A 21,156-nucleotide genomic window follows, 5' to 3' on the forward strand; every position below is an offset into this window, starting at 1 on the left:
CGATATAGTTAACATATTTAAAACTGTTGGTCTTTTTACAGTCAGCCATGGATGTTCGAGTGTTTCCACTGTTCTGTAATGTATGTGAAAGTACACACAGTTATTGAAGGTGTTGGTGTGGAGGCAAAAGGTAGATCCAAGTGAATGGAAGCAGGGCGGTATAAGAAGGATCAACAAGGAATTAAAGTCTAAAAAAAGAAACTATAAACTGACGCGGAATAAATTCATCACAAAAATAAACATGACATGATGAGATTAGCATGACTAACTGAAACTGAGCAGGGAACTAAATAAAAATAGACAAAATGAGGCACACCTGGACAAGCCCCGAGTGGGTGTCGAGAGTTGATTTGCTGACGCAAGAAACAAGGCCAACGAGAACTGGTGGAGACAAAATAGTCGTGCCGACAACATAAACAAAGCACAAGACGTTACATGAAAGACGAGATTCTATCCATAAAATTCATTAAAGGTTTGAAAATAGCCTACTTCAATTTAATAGAACTTTGTAATGCTAGAATCAAGCTTCATTATCTATCCGTCTCTTTGTTATCGAGTCAGACAGACGACCTGCAACTTGGGAGTAAGAGGAAGCCAGAAAACCTGGAAAAACACGCCAGTACGGAGAGAAATCCACTCTGTAGCCGAAACTCGAATCCGGGACTTCACTTGTGAAGCCGACTTGCTAAGCACTACGAATCCTTTTAATGTAGATCGTTTTTAAATGGATGTATATTCAGCACAGTAGCTGGCAGATCTGCACCCACATTAAAATCTTTGCTGGAAAATTTCTGTGGCGTTTGCATGAAACGTAGGTAGCCCACTTTCTGGAATTCTTTGCCATAAAGTGCTGCATTATTCGTCCCAGCCGAGCAGGGGGACCTCACAATGAGGGGCAGGAGGAACATGCGAAGGCAAAGAATGCAGCTGATTGTGTCTTTTATCAGCTGCCACCACTGCCGCCGCCGCAGTCTCAGTCAGCAAACTGAACCGCGTTGTAGTAGGACTTGTCGACACCCACTTCTCACTCTAAGAACTTGGCCAAACTGCACATTTGAATTATGGGAACACATGTTTATTACAGTTGTCATTATTAAAAAATACAATAAAAAATACATAATAGCAGTGAATATTTAAAACATTGTGGCAAACAATAACATAAAAGTGCTTGACCAGCAAACTATTATTGGACTGACTCCACAGAATGGCCTGCCAGTGGAAGTGCAATATTATTTATCAAATTCCTTTTTTCCCCCCTTTCTTCCCTTCAGAGGAACTGCTCCAGTGTGTTGGCACGTCCTTCCTGGCTTACCAGATGCTCTTCAGCAGATTGGCATTCTTCCAACTGGAGGTAAAAACACAAATGTTGAGAATTCCTTTTCTGTTTCAGTGTTTATTAATACAGTGAGCATGTTTTCACACACGGGAACGGCCTTGTACCTTTTAATGAAGCCAGCCATCTAGATGTTTTGGAAGACTAAGAAGTCGGACTTGATGTCTTCTCTGGTGTCGTATGAGCTACAATGTCACAAAAAATATTTTCACACACGTAGATCTGGATCGAGGTGCACAATTGGGGAACGTAAGTAACACTTTTGCCAGACAGGAGCAGTAACCCACCAGATCAGTGCAGACCAGAGCTACGCAAAGTATGGCATGGGGGCTCTGACCGGCCCTCACAATGACCATGAAGTCAAAACGTAAAACATTAAATATGCAGTGCTTTTATTTTGAAAGTTGTGCTTTTTTTAGAAGCTCACATTTGGATCCTAGTATCAGGGTGCTAGCAAGCAAGAGCTATGAGTTGCCAATTTAGTGACATTTTTGCTATATTTAGCAACTTTTCAGCATTTAGGTTTCTAAGTTTCAGTTTGTATGGATATCCCAATACGTTGTTTTTTCCAAATAGACTGCATCTATTTAAATCTTCAGTATGTTATCGGGAAAGTGCTTCATAATGACCAGATTAGCCGTCTACCTTCAACAGAATCCCCCCCCCCCATCCCACCCCAATGCTAGTAATGTATCCGTGGCAAGACTTGCATTCCCCCTAACCAAATAAAAGCTAAACAACTAAACCCAATGTAGTAAATTTTACATACCCTTTCCTCCTGAGAAGACACCGATGCAGACAGATAGCCCCTATGCATACAACTGAAGCCAAAGAAAAATATTGTTTACAATTTGTTAAGTTTTAATAGTTTATTTGTGTCAGTAAATGTGGCGCTTACCTAGAGAGATGCATACCACGCTGAGTATAACAGGTAAATAATCTGAAAGACACATGGGCACATAAATAATCTTTGTCATGCAAAATATCAATATGTCAAGTGACCGATAACTCACCAGCACCCTTGGCATTTGTGACCACGTCATGTATTTCTGAAAAGATCATTAGTCAATTAAGTTAATTAATAAAGATTTCTTTTTCATTTTAATACCAGAATGAAGACAAGTTTAACACTGACAATGTAAAAGTCTGCTATACCTCGAGAACTTGATGGCGGCGATGAAGTCACATTGCTCCCCTCTGCCACCTTTGTCAACGTGTGTCTGCCATCTTTGAACACAAGGTTGACAATGCCTTTAAACAGGCTACTTGAGCCGAGTGTTGATAAAAAGGATGCACTGGCGTACTTTTATAGGCCATTGGCGGGCCTTGCATTTCACACCGAGGCCTTCAGTTAAGTCCTACTTAGTCCGACTTGAATAAATACCCCTCATACCACCATCATTTATGACACCACGGCTGGACGGAATAATATATAGACACATACGTTTGCTCTACGAGGTATTGGACGACCTTGGCGCACGAGCTAGCTCGTCTTGAAAATGGCCTAGCAAGTATAATTGCAATCGAATCAACACTTTTCCCCGCTTCGTCCATTGTGCGTTTAAAAAGCAAGAATTTATTTGAGGTTTTCTAACAGTCGCCAGGTTTGACTGTCTGGTGTGGATTTGTTGATTCCGCATAGCGCTGCGTGTAATCACTAGACATGTAATCACAAGACGCGTTCGTCACCTTCAATGTGAGGCCTGCAAGAAGGCCTTACTGTCACCAACTTGTGATCTGATTGGCTATTGCAACTGTCTATCAAGAGCCCGTTCACTCACACAGCACAGACGCCTGCACCGTTGATTCTGAAGGCCTCAGACGAAGTGTGTCTGCCAACGGTATCATGAAATCTGCCATTTAACACAAACTAGCTGAATTCTGATGTGAAGATTATATAAATGATCATATTTATTATTAAATGAACTGTTAGCATAACTATGATCATGATTTCTTGATTTTTTTAGTTATGGTATGTTGGGCCAGCATAGAAGGCCTTGAAGACCTTGACCGACCACCAATTTGATTGGTAATTTAGAGATATTAGTGTGTGTGCGTGCGTGCGTGGGGGTGTGTGTGTGTGTGTGTGTGTGTGTGTGTGTGTGTACCTCGCCGCGTGGTGACTTCTGTACCGCCCCTGATAATTTTATCTCTGTCAGCTGCTGCTGCAGTGGTCAGTGGATGAAATGTTGCCGTAAGATCTGAAAAACATGTAAAATAACCTGTCAGGGTGTCACTGACACCTACAGATTACCAGTTTATAGATTTTTTTTAATGAATTACAGCCTTGGGATCACAGTTGTAGAAAAAAGGTGCTCACAAAATGTTAGCATTTGGCTACAAAATATTGATTCAGTTTTAGTGTACATTTAACTAAAGATGCAAAATGGAGGAATTTGTTTTCCATTTTGCAAAGGTTACAGTCGATTTACACAGGGGACAGAATAGGGAGGTGACCCACCAGATTGGGATAATGACGCAGCATTGAGAAGTTCATTTCTAACATTTCAATTGTCCCAGTCTGCATCAGGGCTCTATAGGGGCCGTGACCCACCAGATCTGGATAAAAGGTATCAAATTAAAGAATTTACTTTTGAACTTTTAACTGTTACAGCACTGTTACATTGGAACCAAATGCGGAACTCGACCCACCAGATCCCGAAAAAGATGCAAAATGAAGACAAAAAAAAAATCAGTTTGCATTGGAGCTGAATTGGGGTGCAGTGACCAAACAAATCTAGCAATGTTCTGTGGGATATCAGTTGGCAGTTACTCAATAATGTGCATTTCCGCACTTTACAGGACTGGAGTCCAGTCACCTGGTTTAGTGAATAATACACCATCAAAAATCACTAGAAATATCTTGAGAAATATATACGATGCAAACAAATCAGTCCAACGCAGCCTTACCTTTGCATTCAGGAGGCGGAGAATCATATTCACCCATTTCGTCACATTGGATGGAGTTTTTTCCAATCAGTGTGTAGCCTTCGTCACAGTTGTACAGGATGACCTGTCCGTTTGTTGGGAGGTCCTTGGAATCCCAAGAGTTTTTGCCGTTGGTCACCTCTGCGGGCTTGTTGCACGTTTGTACTGGAAGATGGCACAGACATAACAACTGCAATTCATTTTGAAGGCTACATTTTGATTTTGAGCAATATCTTTGTATTTATCTTGGCCAAAGATGATGTGTTCTTTGACAAACAAACTTTTAATAAATTATTTTCGGAGTCATCACAAGTGTAATTTTTTTTTTTAAACTGTCCAGTAGGCTGTGGTAAAAGGTTAGGTTCCTCTTCTCCCAGACACAACTTTGGTCACAATCTTCAAACTTCCATTGATAATTGTTCTCATTGATAATGAGAACCCTTCTGACTTGGAGACGTTTTTTACATTCGCCAAACGAGCTGTGGTGAAAGTTCTACTTCAGTAGAGGTCTTTCCCACCATTTCACAACTATAAACTAATTAAAATGCTGAAAAAAAAAATTTTGAAGTTGGGTCACAACTGTAAAAGCCTATGGTCACACTTTTACAGCTGATGTCAACGTAAGAATCTGTTTAATTTTGAACAAACAGAGCCAAATTGGCATTGGCCAGTTTCTTTTCTCGCAGTTTGGGTGATCGCAATAATTATTCTGAAGGATCTCTTACATGACCTCTCTGCCAGCCCATTCTTTGCTCATTAATTTTTGAGAAAATCTGAGACAAGATGGAGAAGTAGTAGAGGAACTTGTCTACTGATTTTGACACGAAGATACAGACAATGGAAAGACGTTAACACTTACTGTGACACTTGGATCTTCCCACCCATCCAAACGAGTAGCACTGCTTGTAGCTGGAGCCACTAATCTCGTAACTGTGGAAACAGCAGGGTGATGGAAAAGTTATTCTAGCTCAGGATTTTCCTCTGTCTTCCCGCTCTCTCTGTAATCAGGAACATACATTTTACATTTGTGTTGGCAAGAGAAACAACGACAGTTTTAGTTCTAAGGAGAGGTTTTTCATTTTCACTCACAGGAAAGCTCCAAAGTCAAGCTGCTCCGAAATGTAGGTTGTTTGAGCAAAATGTTGGGTCAGAGCGTATTTCTGAAAATGCCCTTTGTCGTACAGACTTCTATATGATTGGACTGACAATGCTGCTTTCTCGCTGTCGCCACAAGTAAAGTCACTGAAGGTCATTTTACGTTGCGAAGACCAACTAAATTGAATGCATTGATTTCTATTTTTGTATGAACTGGACACACACTTGAAAGGGAGTACAGAAAGAGAGATTTTTCTTCATACTCACCCTTTGTCGCATGTGACTTTCACAATGTCGCCAAAGAGGGTGCCGGTGCTGGTGTCAAATCTCATGTTAGGTTGAAATTTTGGCACTCCGCAATCTATTCCTAGCCAAATAAGACGATAAAACAAGTGTGAGTAACGGAGAGAAGGCACTTCTACTCAAGTATATTTTCAAGGAATCTTTACTTCAGTATTTATTTTTCGGATGACTTTTTACTTTTACTCCATACATTGAAGAACACATCTGTGCTGCTTACTAATAAAGATCGAAACTGACTCATTACTTTTTTCAGACTCTGGTTGATGATTAAAAAAAAAACATGCAAACAGAGAGAGTTACAGTCAACTGCGGTTGGGATCTTGATTGAGATTTGGGGCCTTAGAGGGCAGAAAAAAACAAGAACAGCAGCGACATGAAGGCTTCACGCCAGGAAGAATTGATTAAGATTAACAATATTTTTCATATTCATTCATGGGAGTGGGAGTAGTTTTGCCACCTCTGGTTTTTACGCATATCAAGAGAATGATTATCAAAAACTTACTTTTGCAGATGAGCTCAACTCGAGTCCAATTGCCATTTTGACAACTTATGGCTTCTGAACCCGACTCTTTCTCGTAGCCATTAAAGCACTCCAATGTGACGCGGGAGCCCTCTGGAAATTTATTCATCAGGAGTGACTGATCAGTCAACAGGCTGTTTTTTCCTCTCTGAGGATAGGGACAGTCAGCTGGAGGAAAAACAGGCCAAGTGTCAGCGCTGAGATAAATACATATACAGGTTACGTGTGTACTAATATGGAGCGGATGACAGCAAGGATATGATGGGAAAAAATATTTTGTATCAACTTTATGTTTCTTGCTAAAATACCAAAATTACAAATTGTCTTCAGGTTGAAAAATATTGAAGTAATGTAACCATTTTTTGTTACCAATCCTCCTTGTAAAATAAATGTAATGCAATCTGAACAAACCGTTATCCTGACCTCTGATTACAAATTAGTTATTCATTATTTGTTGTGTATGATTAATATGGCGATCAAATCATATTATTTGGGTTTAGTCATGCCAGCGCCACTCACATTTCTGTCTTTACTTTGTGCTCCTGCAAACGAGAGCGGCAAATGTCGGCGCTTGTCTCACTATCAGCGGCTGACTTTATGGTATGGTGGTTTGTTATGAGCCTTAACTCATTCAATCCATAAAACGTATATATATATATATATATAAGTTTTCAAAATTGTAGTCCCCGCCTCCCAAAGACGTACTTATACGTCTTAGCCTTTTGCGTCATAGCTCCGTGTTTTTATAGCATGAGAACACAATATTCTTTTGCAAAATGAGTCAACATCCAGAAAGACACTGGAATTGAAGGGTTTCCTCGAGTGAAAATTTCTGGGATTAAATGAGTTAATGGGTTTCATTTTTGCATTCCGCCCCGTTATTGATTTTGCCCAGTGAATAATGTGTCGGACTGTCTGAGATAGGAAGGCATCGAGGAGCAGGACAGCATGGGGCATTGCTCCCCAACATGGAGACAAATACGTCCCAGAAGAAAGGATTTAAGCGAGCGAGATGACTAGACTGGATTAAGGGAAAAAAAAAAAGTAAATGTATATGTATGTCACCTGGAAAAATAAAAGATAAATAAATAAATATGAAGAGGAGAGTGAGTCCGGGCTAGAAAGTGAAGTTCAGCGAGCGAGACAACGAGATGGGATGAGGAAAGTTGAACAAATCTTTTAGTTGCTTGCCAATGGACAAACTGTCAGCTGTTCAACAACTTCAGTTGTTTGTTTACATTCAAGATCAGCTTGTAGATGAGTAACTTCTTACTCTGTCATGCTACTTTAACAAACACAACTTAAATAATACGTGTTGACACGCGCAGTTGCTCAGACTAAATTTCAAAAGCTAAGAAATAAATATATATCACGCACGCTTTGATTTTTGATGTCTTTGATCCCAGTGCATCAAAGGTGAAACTCGCATTATTAAGGACAGTTATATTCGATCGGAGAAGACTTAGAATAACAATTTTTATTATTGTGTTTTCTGTCTGTTTTGCTAGTTGCTGGTCAGGCTGGAGTAGGCGACTATATTTGAATTAGCTTTTATTTTGCCTTGTTTTACACTTCTGTAGACAAGTTGGCATTACAATAGAGAATCTGCTATCAATTGCCTTACAAGCATGAAGGTAAAATAAATAAAACCAAGATATATATATACATATATATATATATATACATATATATATATATACACATATATATATATACATATACATATATACATATATACACATATACATATACATATATATACATATACATATACATATATATACATATACATATACATATATATACATATATATATATATATATATATATATATATATATATATGTGTATATATATATATATATATATATATATATATATATATATATATATATATATATATATATATATATATATATATATATATATACGCACACACATCACACACATATTAGTGCTTACCTTGTGACTGCCATACAAAGTAGCAGATGAAGTACAGTTGACATGTGAGCCTGAGGTGCTTGCTGCGTCCCAGTAGAAAAAAGAGTTCCATGTTTGCCAGTTTAAGACCAACAGTTTCCAATGATGCAGTCGCTCTTCCCGCAGCAACTTGTCTGGCGGGTGAAACTGAGACACGGCTTTCTCCAGTGGAGATCCTCCCCCTTCTTTGAGGTCCTCTTTAAGGGCAGCAATCAAGTTAGCATCAATGGGACAGTAAAAATAATATACTGATTTCAAAATAAAAGCATAGTTAGACCCGTTCGAAAAGCATCTCAACTAAATGCTGTCAACAGGAATTACACAAGAAGTTACATCATCGTTGACGTTTCATGTAAAATTTCGACCAAATTATGTACACATTGCTTGTGTATTACCACATAAATTGGAGATTAAAATTTCACAGGAACTGGATTGATTGATTCTTTTTTACGTTTGTTTCTGGCGAGAACAAAGCAACACAGTCAGCGTCATATTCCAACAACAGAATCTAATAACAAATGATCAAATTGTCAAATTCGTTACAAAAGTGCCTGAAAGGGGGTGGGAACAAGAACATTTATTTAATGTTACCCCATATTTGAAATAATCAAATTAAGTCTTTGGCCATTGCAATGAATCAATGAATCAATGAATGAATCAATCAAAATGAAAGAAAAAAGTGGAATTGCAAAGAAAAGAAAATAGGCTTTAAAGACTCCCTTTAGACGGAATTCTTATTTTTTAATGTCTTGAACACAAAGACATATACACATATATACCCTAAAGAGAAGCAAATCTGCCTTGATCTGGTGGACATGATCAATTTAATCATTGATGTCTTTGCACTAGAGCGCTTTCCTCACTTTTCTGTCAGGACGTGAGGGGGTGAACATCAAGAAGGTCTCAGAGTATTTCAAATACATTTTCTTTATAATGCAGTAATAACACACAGTAATTCCTTCTTATCTTGTAGTTTTATTTTGAAAATCAAGAAGCGCTTTAAGTTGTAGGCTTCTCTTGACTATCCTCGTGTCTCCCGAAGTCATCAAACCATGGACACAAATAAATCTCTTTCTCTCTCATTTTTTTAATTTAATTATTTTTTCTTGCGAGATAATTTGTAATTTATTTCCGTGGTTACGTTATGATAAATATCCTTGTTGTCGCCATCTTCTTTTAAAAGACGTCGATGACAAAATGGGTGTGGCCTACATCAGAGAGGGTATTCCCTCTCTGATTTATAGAGGAGGGAGGCCCATGTTCTTTCATTCTGTTCTATTACGTTCAATGCAAAAACAGAGTCATAAACATGTCTCTTATAAGTTGTCTGAAAGGATGATGACGACTGTTGTTGTGACGGTAGTAAGTTTGGGTTATTGTCATGGACACATTCCACAACCGTCAGCAACAAAGGGGACTGTGCCTCATTTGCAGACGCATTCTGGGGTGAAATCCAAAGGGAGTGAACCACGTTCTAAATTGTTGACGCATTGGAAACTCCGCCCAGTGCGAATGCATTGTTTCGAAGTGGACAGTTTCTGGAGAATAAATCAATAACGAACGCTAATGGATCAGAGGTCTTGTGATGAGCCAGTCTGCTTCACCATTGAGAGGTTCTGTGAGAATCTTGAATTTGAATGTTGTCCCCGGTTTGATTACCAGCCCAATTCGAAGAAACATGGAGGTTATATTAGCTTGAGCAAGATTGAAATTTGTTTTGCTCGTCGCTGTGCATGGAACAACTTAAATATTTTATTTTTAGGAAAGTGTAACACCAACAGTTTCGTTTTTCACAGTTGTGACCTACTGTGTGGGGTAAACATTCATTCATGGCGCAATGTTATGCAAAAGAAAATCTTTTCATTTTATGGTGGTGCAACATCAGTGGCTATATAAAGTCTACACACATGTTTCATTGCCAGGTTTGGGAGATTAAAAATGAGACCAAGATGAATAATTTCAAAACCAATTAATTAACCAATCACACTCTTGTTAAATGGAAGTCAGCACACACCTGCTACCATGTGACGTGCCTCGAACGAACCTCAAACAAACTTCCGCTGTTCTCAGTGTTTCCTGACTTTTTAAAAAAAAAAAATTCTTTGAGAAGGCTTTGCGTTAGCACGGACCGTAATTTGGAACTGTTCATAATTCCTTCCACCTTACACCTCCCCGGTTCCATCTGAAAAAATGAGCCTCTGTTCATGTGGTCAAAAAGTCAACTCTGATTTGCATATAAACACAAACATATTTTCCGACATGTGTTTGTGCACGTGGGTTTTAGTGTTTTTTTGTCTTGTGTGCCCTGCGATTGGCTGGCCAGTTCAGGGTGCAACCCGTCGACTGCCCGATGACAGCTGGGATAGGCTCCAGCACGCCTGTGACCCTTGTGGGCAGAACCGGTACAGATAATGGATGGATGGTGTTTGGGAACTGCAATTGTTCATATTATTATACCTAATGATTTGACGATTATTGTGTACGTAATAGGCAATTCCCCACAAACAGGTTGACATTTGTGACAAGTTAAGTTTGTCTTTTTAGCAGTTCCAACCTAAAAGAAAAAAAAAAGTGTCTGCTGCAGGTTAAGCATTCCATGCTGCATAGTTCACCTGATTGGGAGCATTCCAAGGATGTGATGCACACAGACGTAATGTTTGAACATGGAAAGCTGAGAAAATGAGAAGGGAGGCTGTTATTTCAGGGCCGGTCTCCCACGTACGTGTGGCATGTCAAAGGCTGGGCAGGTCAAACATGAATGCTCATTTCATGTTGCCATCTTTTCCCATCACTCACAGGGCTAACGAAGGCATCTGACATTCCTGCGAAAAATTGTGTAACCTCGCTCCTCCTCAGCTGGAAACAGTGGTGGACGAGTCCCGGTGAGGCAGCCCCCCCTGGTGGTGGTAAAGAAGAATTACAAAAACAACCAGCAGAATGAAAAGCCTGAACGAAAAAAAGAAATATAATACTGTTCGCTGGTACCATTATTTCTTGAATATAATGCTCGATAATGCTGGAATTTTTATTGAAAATTTATGGCGCATATTATGCAAGAAAATGAAAAAAAAAAATCAAATTTGTAATGCCATTCACTACTACGTGGTGCCCATGTGCACCAGGCAGCATGCAAGGATTACACAAGTAGTCCGCGAGCTGTTTCAAAAATAGCACACCAATGATGGGGTATTGTGATTTTCTAGGAATGTTGTACAAGTGAAACTGAAAGAGATAAAAGTGTTGCATCGTGGTATTTCTCCGTTTCAAAATTATAGTGTGCACTTCCTAACCAGTTGTATGAGAAAAATGCTATTTTAAATAAAAAGAAAAAAAATCCATACAAAATCCATCTAATACAATACAATGCCTGTTTATCTATATAGCGCTAGATGTGCTTCTAATAGTGGGTCACTAGGTTTGCACACAACTCAGCATATCTTTTTGGCAAGGTCCTCTTTACAGACAATCTCATTATTGGTCGAAAACTCAAAGCCCACCACATCATTTTTATGTGGGTTACTAAAGAATAATGATAAATTGAATAATGTCAGTTCTTGCAAAATGAATTTGTTCTTTTTTATTGTAGCCCAAAATCTGCAATCTGAATTGCCCTTTTTTTTTATCTGAAAAGTAAAAAAGTAAAACACAAAATACTCATAGGTCCTTGTTACCACCAGTTTCCTTTTTCTTTTTCCGATCGGCTTCCAATCATGAACAGTCTTGTGCTGTGTACTTTGAGGCTGCTCCCTGACGTTGAGCTCCAGACTGAGGGGAGTTGTTGGTCATTTGCTGAGTCTTCCACTTTGGAATAATGGTGGCAGTAGTTGTGAACATCTCCTCTGAGTTTTTCTTATACCACTCCAACTTTTGATAGTCGACCTTATAATTTTATAGCCCTCGCTACGGAAAACGACCACAATTTTAAACTCAATATACAGTCACATAGTAGAAACACTTCATGATACAAACCCATGAGCCATGTAGAAAGAATATACTGTATGTGCTCAAGAACGCAAAGCACTTATCACCCTGCGTTACGCTTGACGACCATTCAATTTTGCCCTCATTTACAACCATGAGCATTGATGAATGAATGTGTGTGTGTGAACATAATGGTGCTCATTCACAAGCAATGTAAAGGAATCATGGCACTTCGGGACATTGGTTTATATACAAGAGTGTACAATTCCACACTTTTTTTTTTTAAACATTTTTAAATGATGCACATAGCACACACAACTGTCTGGTTAAATGCAGACATTTCTTCAAAATCACTATTATCTACTTATTGTGCTTCACCCCAAAGAAGTTTTACAAACATTTCCTTAACAGTGTCAATTATTTATAGTCTCGTATTGCCGGAATTACACAGACAAATGAAAACATAATGAATATCATTTGGCATTTAGATTTATTTGATTTGTGGGGAAAATAAGACCACTCCCACATCTGTGGTGGAAAGAAAGTTACCATGACAACGGGAGGCCTGCCATGGAAACGGACAGCATGAAATGCAATTAAGTTTTTTTTCATGGACAGAATTCATCGGAATCCAAAGGCTGTTTTCAGTAAAACTTTATTATTCAGTGCATGAACAGAACAACATGTCAAGATCCTTTTTCAATCTATTTTTAAATATGTTCTTCCATTTTTTTTTTTTTTTTACATAAAAAAATAATGGGGCAATTTCATGAATAGACCTCTGTTTAGTTCCTTCCCCCCAAAAGAGCGGCGAGCGAATATTTAGAAAGGTGCTGTACAATGTACAAACATTTACATCTATGGTTCCTACGCCATGTCGAAGAGAAGCTCACATATTGTTTTTTTTTCTACCAAAGCGATGCAAGGCCACAGCATGATACAAGGATGACGGACGTACAAGAACACAAAAAAAGGTATCGTGTTTTCTGAGTGAACTGCCCTCGTTCAGTATATTGCACAAAAACTCTCCACAGTGCCTCCTCGAAGCTCAACGCCTGTTTTGGCGACGCTTGATCTCTCGTTTGCTACAATGCTATGTTCCCTGAGCTCACCTGAATAGTCTTCAACTTCAACATTGAGTCAGTTCAACAAAAACACAAGAGAAATTGTATACGTTGAAGACTGACTTCAAAGTCAAGAGTTCTCAGAATGAATATAAAAATAACACATCTAGATTTCTGACTTTGTGACACGTGGCGTCATAAATTAGAAGAAAAGACTGGCCAAATTTTGTTATTAAGTATGAGAATTAAAAAAAACAACTATATTCTGGTTTCATCATATGTGATCATTTTAAAAGCCCGATTAAATAAACATTTTAAAATTGATTTCTGACAATTTCTTTGTCAGAAGATTTAAGCAAGCCTTCGAAAGTCAGAATTTTTAATTTGGAAATTTTGAATATGTTGTGTTTTCATTTAAAGAGTTTGCAGAAATAAAAAATGTTAGAAGAGAGAGAGAGAGAGAGACGAAGTGGGCATAAAAAAGATTAAGAGACATTTTTTTTTTTTTTAAATACATGTGACCGAAAAATATTCTCTGTTAACTAATGACCGTTTCGTACACTTTACAGCATAATGACAAAGCAGGCGTCCAAGTTAAAGCCTTAAGTTGTGTCAGAGACCAGGCGTCAGTGACAAAAAGTCAGAAAGCAGCACACCTCTTGCTTCTTCTCCCTTCTCAGTTGGCAGCGACATGACTCACAAATTCTTACTACAGTTCTTACATAAATTGCTGTTTTGACTATAACACGTAATAACATGGCATTGGCCACAAATCACACATGGTTATAAATATCATCAATCAGTTATGCTACAGGTGGGGCAAACGCAGTGCGGGGGAGGAGTTTAGTAGATATTTTCTGCAAAACACACTTACGCGCACACACACACACATTTTATATATATATATATATATATATATATATATATATATATATATATATATATATATATATATATATATATATACACTATATTATATATATATATATATATATATATATATATAAAGTGATTCATTTTTTTAACTAATCTATAATAATGATGCAAAATCACCGTGTTTAAGTTACCACTGGGCCTTGCAAAGCAACACTGCTGGAGTGTGGCGCTTGTGGGCAGTTGTGAGAAATGTTTTGAAAAAAAATGTCTGTAAAGATGTCTCCATTTAGATCAAATTCAAGAATCAAAGAAAGCTATTAGAACACTATTTGAATTAAATATACTTCACATTGGGTGATTTTGCATCATTTCCAAGATATTATTCAAGTAAATATCTGTTACACGCTTCGCAAAAAATTGTAGTTGAAAAATGTGATTAATCGTCATTAATCATGGAATTTTTTGTGATTAGTTAAAAAAAATTAATCACCTGACAGCACTAATATATATATATATATATATATATATATATATATATACACATATATATATATATATATATATATGTATATACACACATATATATATATATATATATATATATATATATATACATATATATATATATATATTATAATTCACAAGGAGACATGTTTTAAGCAACTGCAAACACTGGATTTGGCGGTTTACGCACGACTTTTACGTGTCATGACGTACAGACATCCCGACGCTGCAGAACATGGGATGATGCTGAAAAGGCGCTATTAAAAACATAGAATGGCTACATGTACACATATACAGGGTGTCCTCGGTTTACGACAGTCTCGACATTTCCAGGTTTTGAAGTAGAAGTATGACATAAGGCATGCATACCAGTCAAGAGGTTCTGTGTTCAAGTCTTATCTCAAGTTTTCCTGTATGGAGTTCACATGTTCTTGAAGTGTTTGAGTTGGCTTTGGTTAATAAAATAGAAATAGGTTAATCTAAGAATTGAATTTGTCTGTAGTGAATGTGAGTGTGAATCATTGTATGCCTATGAGTCCTGGCAACCAGTCCAAGGTGTTTCATGCTTCTCACTCAAATTTGTCTGGCATAGGCTCCCGGTCACCCCTCACTTTAACAAGGACTGGCGCTATAGTAATTTGGTTGGCTATTTCCTGTAATTATGATTTTACAGCAGCATGAGTGAATTTAAAATCTGCATGTAATTGAAGCCCATTCAAATATATTTGGAGAAAAAAATAAAAGATAAAATAGATAAAATAATAATACATATGGATCGATATATAATGATTTTTTTCAAAAAACATTGATGAACAACTCAGCCTCATTTTTGCTGACGAGATCAGCGATTATACGGGCAAATAGTCACACCTCCACCCTTGTGCCCACAATTGAGCGTTTCTGTTGAATGTGCCAGTGTGTTGGGTGCCCCAATACTCCTAAGTGCTCTGTTGCCCCGTCCGTCCCTTTTACACCCTTGTTCCACACTTCGATTGAGCCTGCATCAATGGCCCCTCAGCTGAAGCGCATCACCCACAATTCATTTTGAATTTGATCAAAATGGCAGGAGGGGCTGCAATTACTGCAATAGGGGCGCCATGGCTGCCTGAGCCCATGTTTTACTTCACTAATGCTTTACTGAAGTTTTAATTTAACTGGAAGCAGAAAAACTATCATGACAACAACAACCAGTGCCACTATGTTTGATGCTGCAGATCCAACACAATGACAAGTAATACGCACCGTCCCAAATCCGCAGTTTTCACACCGTTAACCTGCGCTCTCAAATACTACGTGCCCTTCGACTAGGTGTACGCTTCATTAAGGACCCTAGGGTGGAGTGTGGGTATTTGGACGGGTCATTGTATGAATGAATCCTCTATCATCATGTGTTTTACACCTACAAAAAGGTTCATTTTCTAATATACATCCTTGAAGTGATCATTATGATTAATATTACACTGTACAATATTTTGTCATAACAATTACTCTTTCTTTCTCGATATCTTGTTGTTGAGTGTGTTTATAGTAGGGTAGGGTATTTTTAGATTGAGGATTCCACTTACTGCCGGGGTGATCTGGCAAGAGAGATGGGTTTATTGTATTTAGGGGTATATTTCTGCCGGAGGAAAGGAACCCTGTCGTAAACCAAGCACCCCGGATAGAGTCAATTCTTATCATCGCAATTTTTTTGTACGCTCAGTAAACAAGATGTCAAAAAGCACAAGTTTCTGGTCATTCGAAGGATGCGTATGAAAGAGAGTGAACAGTCTGGAGTTGAATGCGTGGACAAAGAACAGTTGTCTTGTGAATCAAAAAGAAGGATTGACTGCATGCAAAATATAAAAAATATTCTCCAGTTAACTTCCCCTCCTTGCCTTGCATAATGGAGTGGATGGATGCGATTGGCACAAATTCATTTGTTCCCCCTATCTGAGAGCAGCGAGACGAGGAAGGGCGGCGGGGGTCTGGGGACTGCTACACGCTACCGGTGCATACTGCGCCCAAAAAAGACCACCATTGGGTTATAAAAGTGTCACCGCGTAGCACTTTTGCTGGAAGCGCTCAGAACAGAACAATTATCTGAGAATATTGTGATATTCTACCAAAAAGGGTGGCGGAGGACCTCGGCCTGGGAGAGGATCCGTGCTTGGCTGGGCACTTTCCATTCGCCAGGGCTAATGGGTGGGTTCCTGGAAGGGCTCCTGGGAGTCCTGGGGGCCACGGGTAATGCCTGGCCTGGCGAGACAAGGGAACCTTTGAAGGAAGTGTCTTTACGTCTCTTCCAGTCCTCTGTGCTCTGGCTGCCGTTGATGTCTTTGTGGACAGAGCTTCTCTCGCTTGTTCTGCAGGTATGGGATTGTCTTGTCGTGTCAAGGGTCGGTCCCGACCTCAGGCCAACTCTGCTCTCGCTGCTCCTGGAGTCCTTGTGTCTGTGGATGGGCCGAGGGCGCTCCCCCAGCGTGGCGGATCGCGTTCGAGTGACTCTGTTCTCGCTGCGCATTGCTACGTGTGCCTGGCTCTCAGTCCGTCTGGCCCCGTGAGGCTTGTCTTTGGCTTCGAATAAAGTCCCTCCTGCTTTCGGGCCACTCGTCATCCTCCCCGGAGTTGTCGGCGTGGTCTCGGCCTCCGCGTCCCGCCACTCGTCCTTTTCTGACACCGAGCTCAAACCCCGCAGCCCTCGCTGTGAGGACGTGCCATTCCGGCGGCGGGGGTGCTTTGGACCGCCGGAGTAAGAAATGGGCGTGCGGATGGAAGTGAGGTATGGAGAGGTCAAGGGTGATGTGTCCGAGAAAAACACCTCTCTGGTGGAGCTGGAGGAAGCAATGTGTTTTTGACCTGTGGAAGACGACATACACTTGTCATAAAAAGTTGTGGTGATTCGGTTTTTGGATCAAATTTCAGTCTAAACATCATATAAAGTACAGTCTTACCGCGCTTTATTGTTCATTTTTGATAGAACCCAGATTTTAAGCCATCGCTTTTTGAACATTTTTACAGTACACAGTACAAGCATGTCCGAATTTAGACTTGCACTCCTACAGTGAGGTACCATGTTGTGCTACAACACGTCAATCAGCACCAAGTTCTACTCTAAGAGATAAAGTAGCAAGTTTGTAGCAAGAAAAAGCAGCAGAGAAAGTCCCCAACTATCATAAACTCCAGTATTAGTCGTAGCAGAGAGACTGCATGCCCATGAGGATTGATCTATGCTCTATTTGCATGTGTCGCTTCTCTGTGTGTTTAAGTAACTGTTATTTAGAAATTATGGGCATTATAACATATAGGCTAATTTTCCCTGAGCCTGTCTGTGACGTTTGGCATCACGTTATCCGTATTAAGATAACATTTTGTTTGTTGTTTATTTGTTTTAATGTCAGGGTTGTCGCTATTGAGCATTTCTGGAATTGATTATTCTATGGATTATTCCATTGATTAATCGGACAGAATATAATTTTACATTAGAGTGTGTTACATCATTTTTAATTACAATTTTTTATTTGATATTGTTTAGTGATTTGGTTTGATGATTTTTTTTTTTCCCAATATAAAAAAAAGATGTTTGCAAATGTCTTGCTTTGACGAAACACTAAAGATAATTTGTCTTCTTTCATGAAGGACTACAGAAATAATTACTGTTGAGAGGCTGAAATCAGAGGATTTGGACAATTTTAAGTTAAACATGCGCTCTAAACGATTGCTCGATTATTACAGTAGTTGTCAATTAGTCGATTAATTTTGTCGTCTCAAGTGTAACAGAAGCAGGAAATTTATTGGTCAAGTCACAGATCAAAAACTTGTTGGGAGAGTTGCCATGTAGCTCCTTTTTAGAGACCAGCAGGTCAGTCAGTATGAGACGTGCATTCAAAAGTTTACAGAAGTCAAATTAAGTTAACCTGTAGAGGTTATAGTGCATTTTAGATTGATCATGAAATTTCCCCGAGAGCCGAATATCCCTAACTCTTAGTGAGTAGTGTGTGATCACATCCGTTCCACATCATTAAAATTTTGAACAAGAACATTGAGGAAGCTATTACCAAGGTAGAAAGAGAAGAGGCCGGGAAAAGGCATGTGAGGATGTTAGTGTTGGTGCTCGGTGTAGTAGCATACAGTAGAAGAAGCTGCGCTACCTGCATGAGGAAAAGACAAAGAAGGAGACGATGAAGAAGACCCGACAGGAAGTAGACGGTTAGCGATTGAATGCGTAAACCACGATAAGTAAGTACAGGTAGCGTCCCGAGAATGAGCTCCATCACAGTTCACAAATGTCTGCAGTCATCATCGTTAAGGAAACTTGGGGCGAAATTTATGGATGCGGCACAGTGGGTCGCTCCTCATAAAAAGGCTCATTTAGAAAACACAAGCGGCCCACCTGCTTGCGCAAATGAAAACAATCTGGCAATAATGTATGAATTTCAATTATTGAACAAATCTTGGAAAAATAGTCCAATTTTTATTATAACTGCTACTGCTACGCACCAAATTAACTATTAAACACTTCCCTCAAATAGATGTCTCCCATTTCCCAGCAGTAACTCAAATTGTATCAGTTCATAGACACTAATGTTAACACAATTACAAGATCACTGCTGAGCTCATTTGAATACTGTGGCTAACCAAAACAGCAGCACCTACCAAACAAAATCTCTCTTGATTAAGGAATAACAGTTAACTTATTTAAAAATAAATCCAATTCCATTCTATCATTATCAATAATACTAATATTTGTTTAATTATTTTTATCATATAAGAAAATGTGCTCTGGTACTATAATAAATCTATTTTCTGAAACAGGAAAAATATTTCGCAAAAATATTAAGAATATTAAAATTAATATGTGTATATATGATATGAAATAATAAATATATGATTATAGAGCCATAGAAAATAAGAAAACTGAGCACTTACTACCATCTTGAGTCAGGCCGGCACCGGGTCGAAGCAACAACGCCACTTTGCTTCCTCCCGCTTGGATCAGCTCAATGGCACGCGTATGCGAAATGCCGCGGGCCGGCTCGCCGTTGATCTCCACGATCTCGTCTCCGACCTGCCCAACAAACACGCATCGCATGTATCAGCAACGTACAGCAGGGGTCTCAAGCTTCGGGGACAGGTCCCTCTTACAGCGGAGAAGTTTTTTAGTTTTATTTATTTTTTGCTGTGAATATTTTGCAAACAAAAATGCACAAATATTAATAAGGAACTGAATCAAAACTTGCGAATATGCAAACCGTCGGATGCCAAATCGCGAAGGTGCGGGAGTTGACTGAATGAAAAAAAACTAATCTAATCAAATATTAACGGTTCTTCAAAACGTGATCACAATTGGTGACCTGGTACTTTCTCTCCTGTCTCTTAGCATAGTCCTCAGCATGTGTAGTTGAGTAAGCATGTCAGATTTCTTGAATACCTTCTCTGTGCATTCAAGACATGCAGGGGAGCCCGTGCTCAGCAAAAATATATTCCGTCGCTTGTTTTTCTTGGAAATAGCTGTTCCCACCGCCAACCTTTCTCTCCACATCAGCTTTTGAAAAAGACATGACTAGGACTGTGTGACAGGACATTCTTTGCACTTCACAATTATTATCAGAAAACTGTTCTGAGCCTGAGCTATGGTAGCCCACAAAGTGACAAAAAAACAAAACTAAATACAAAACGCAAAGACCGACGACAAGGCAAAAACTTTAGGCCGCACTAACATGAAATACTTTGATGTCAAGTCGAGTGCTGCAAAATATCATCCTGCCGATGAGTTTGAGACCCAGGGATTATAGATTTTAAACTTGGACATAATTTTGGTTTCTAATTAGAGCAATTTACTTTTTCCAGAAATATCTTCTCTTGCATGCTGTTTTCCATTCCCTGTATCGACTATTGGTGGTGAAACGATTCCAATTTCCACTTTGTCATAAAAACGAAGGTTCTCTTATTTTACAATGAGAAATGAGATGACATTCAGTGATTCCAATTACAAAATATGGACAATCCATAACATTTGGCAGCTACAGTTATGCCACTCATTTAACGTCACAGATACTGCGTTGTGAAATTTTTCGTCTGTCGCAAGGGTGGTCTGGAATGTAATCCCAGTCATAAAAAGAGATCACTGTGATGAATTTCCAATTAATTTCGATGGGAAAATTTGATTTGATAATGACTAAACTAATTTCCTAGCTTGGTCTGGAAACAAATTACATTTGTTAGTCAAGGTACCATTGCAATTGATTACAAATTACTTTGCTGACCCCCGAGTTACGGCTTGTGGACACAATCAGTTGGAAAACCACTGATTTACAGCACACACACAGAGCCCGGCAACAGCCCGGAGGAAGCTTCTATTCATGGAGACGACACAGCAAGCATGTCCATCCGTCATCCCCTAATCACGGCTGACTTTCCCGCGCATGCCCGCAGACCGCACAAGATGGATTCCCCCTGAGGAGCTTCTGTTCTCGTTCCCTCTCCAGCTCTTAACAAGATGACCATGACCTCCCATTGTGCTTATAAGTTTATGAAGCACTTTAGATTGAGGGGGGTCAACATACGGAATTAACAACAGGGGTCTGATTGTGGATTGATGTACCAACCTAAGAAGACAAACTGTTTCCTTCCTGTACGTCACACAAAGTGCTT

At 39.1% G+C, this 21,156-nt stretch overlaps 2 protein-coding genes across 4 annotated transcripts in view; both read right to left on the minus strand.

Annotated features, from left to right (window-relative positions):
* Positions 1 to 1,059: 1,059 nt before the first annotated feature.
* Positions 1,060 to 8,318, minus strand: LOC148327691 (complement decay-accelerating factor). Its single transcript, XM_088308489.1, has 12 exons — positions 8,141 to 8,318; positions 6,162 to 6,347; positions 5,624 to 5,723; positions 5,121 to 5,191; positions 4,244 to 4,426; positions 3,442 to 3,534; positions 2,489 to 2,560; positions 2,347 to 2,382; positions 2,232 to 2,273; positions 2,103 to 2,154; positions 1,441 to 1,518; positions 1,060 to 1,345 (listed from the first exon to the last, which is right to left on the minus strand). The coding sequence occupies exons 1-11, from the start codon at positions 8,229 to 8,231 to the stop codon at positions 1,461 to 1,463; spliced, it is 984 nt and encodes a 327-aa protein (XP_088164615.1). The 5' UTR covers positions 8,232 to 8,318; the 3' UTR covers positions 1,060 to 1,345; positions 1,441 to 1,460.
* A 7,002-nt stretch (positions 8,319 to 15,320) lies between these two features.
* Positions 15,321 to 21,156, minus strand: part of magi3b (membrane associated guanylate kinase, WW and PDZ domain containing 3b) — a 142,026-nt gene continuing 136,190 nt past the window's right edge. The window contains exons 20-22 of one of the 3 annotated variants that reach the window (XM_088308486.1): positions 19,435 to 19,570; positions 18,561 to 18,653; positions 17,217 to 17,361 (exon numbers count right to left, since the gene is read on the minus strand). In XM_088308486.1, the coding sequence (XP_088164612.1) occupies positions 18,604 to 18,653; positions 19,435 to 19,570 (186 nt within the window). In that variant the 3' untranslated portion in view covers positions 17,217 to 17,361; positions 18,561 to 18,603. Of the gene's footprint in view, positions 17,362 to 18,560; positions 18,654 to 19,431; positions 19,571 to 21,156 lie in introns of all 3 variants that reach the window. The other 2 variants (XM_088308484.1, XM_088308483.1) reach the window with 2 other exon arrangements.

This window comes from Idiotropiscis lumnitzeri, chromosome 11, assembly GCF_059441095.1.
Source record: "Idiotropiscis lumnitzeri isolate Australia: NSW breed Sydney's pygmy pipehorse chromosome 11, RoL_Ilum_1.0, whole genome shotgun sequence".
Classification (NCBI taxonomy): Eukaryota; Metazoa; Chordata; class Actinopteri; order Syngnathiformes; family Syngnathidae; genus Idiotropiscis; species Idiotropiscis lumnitzeri.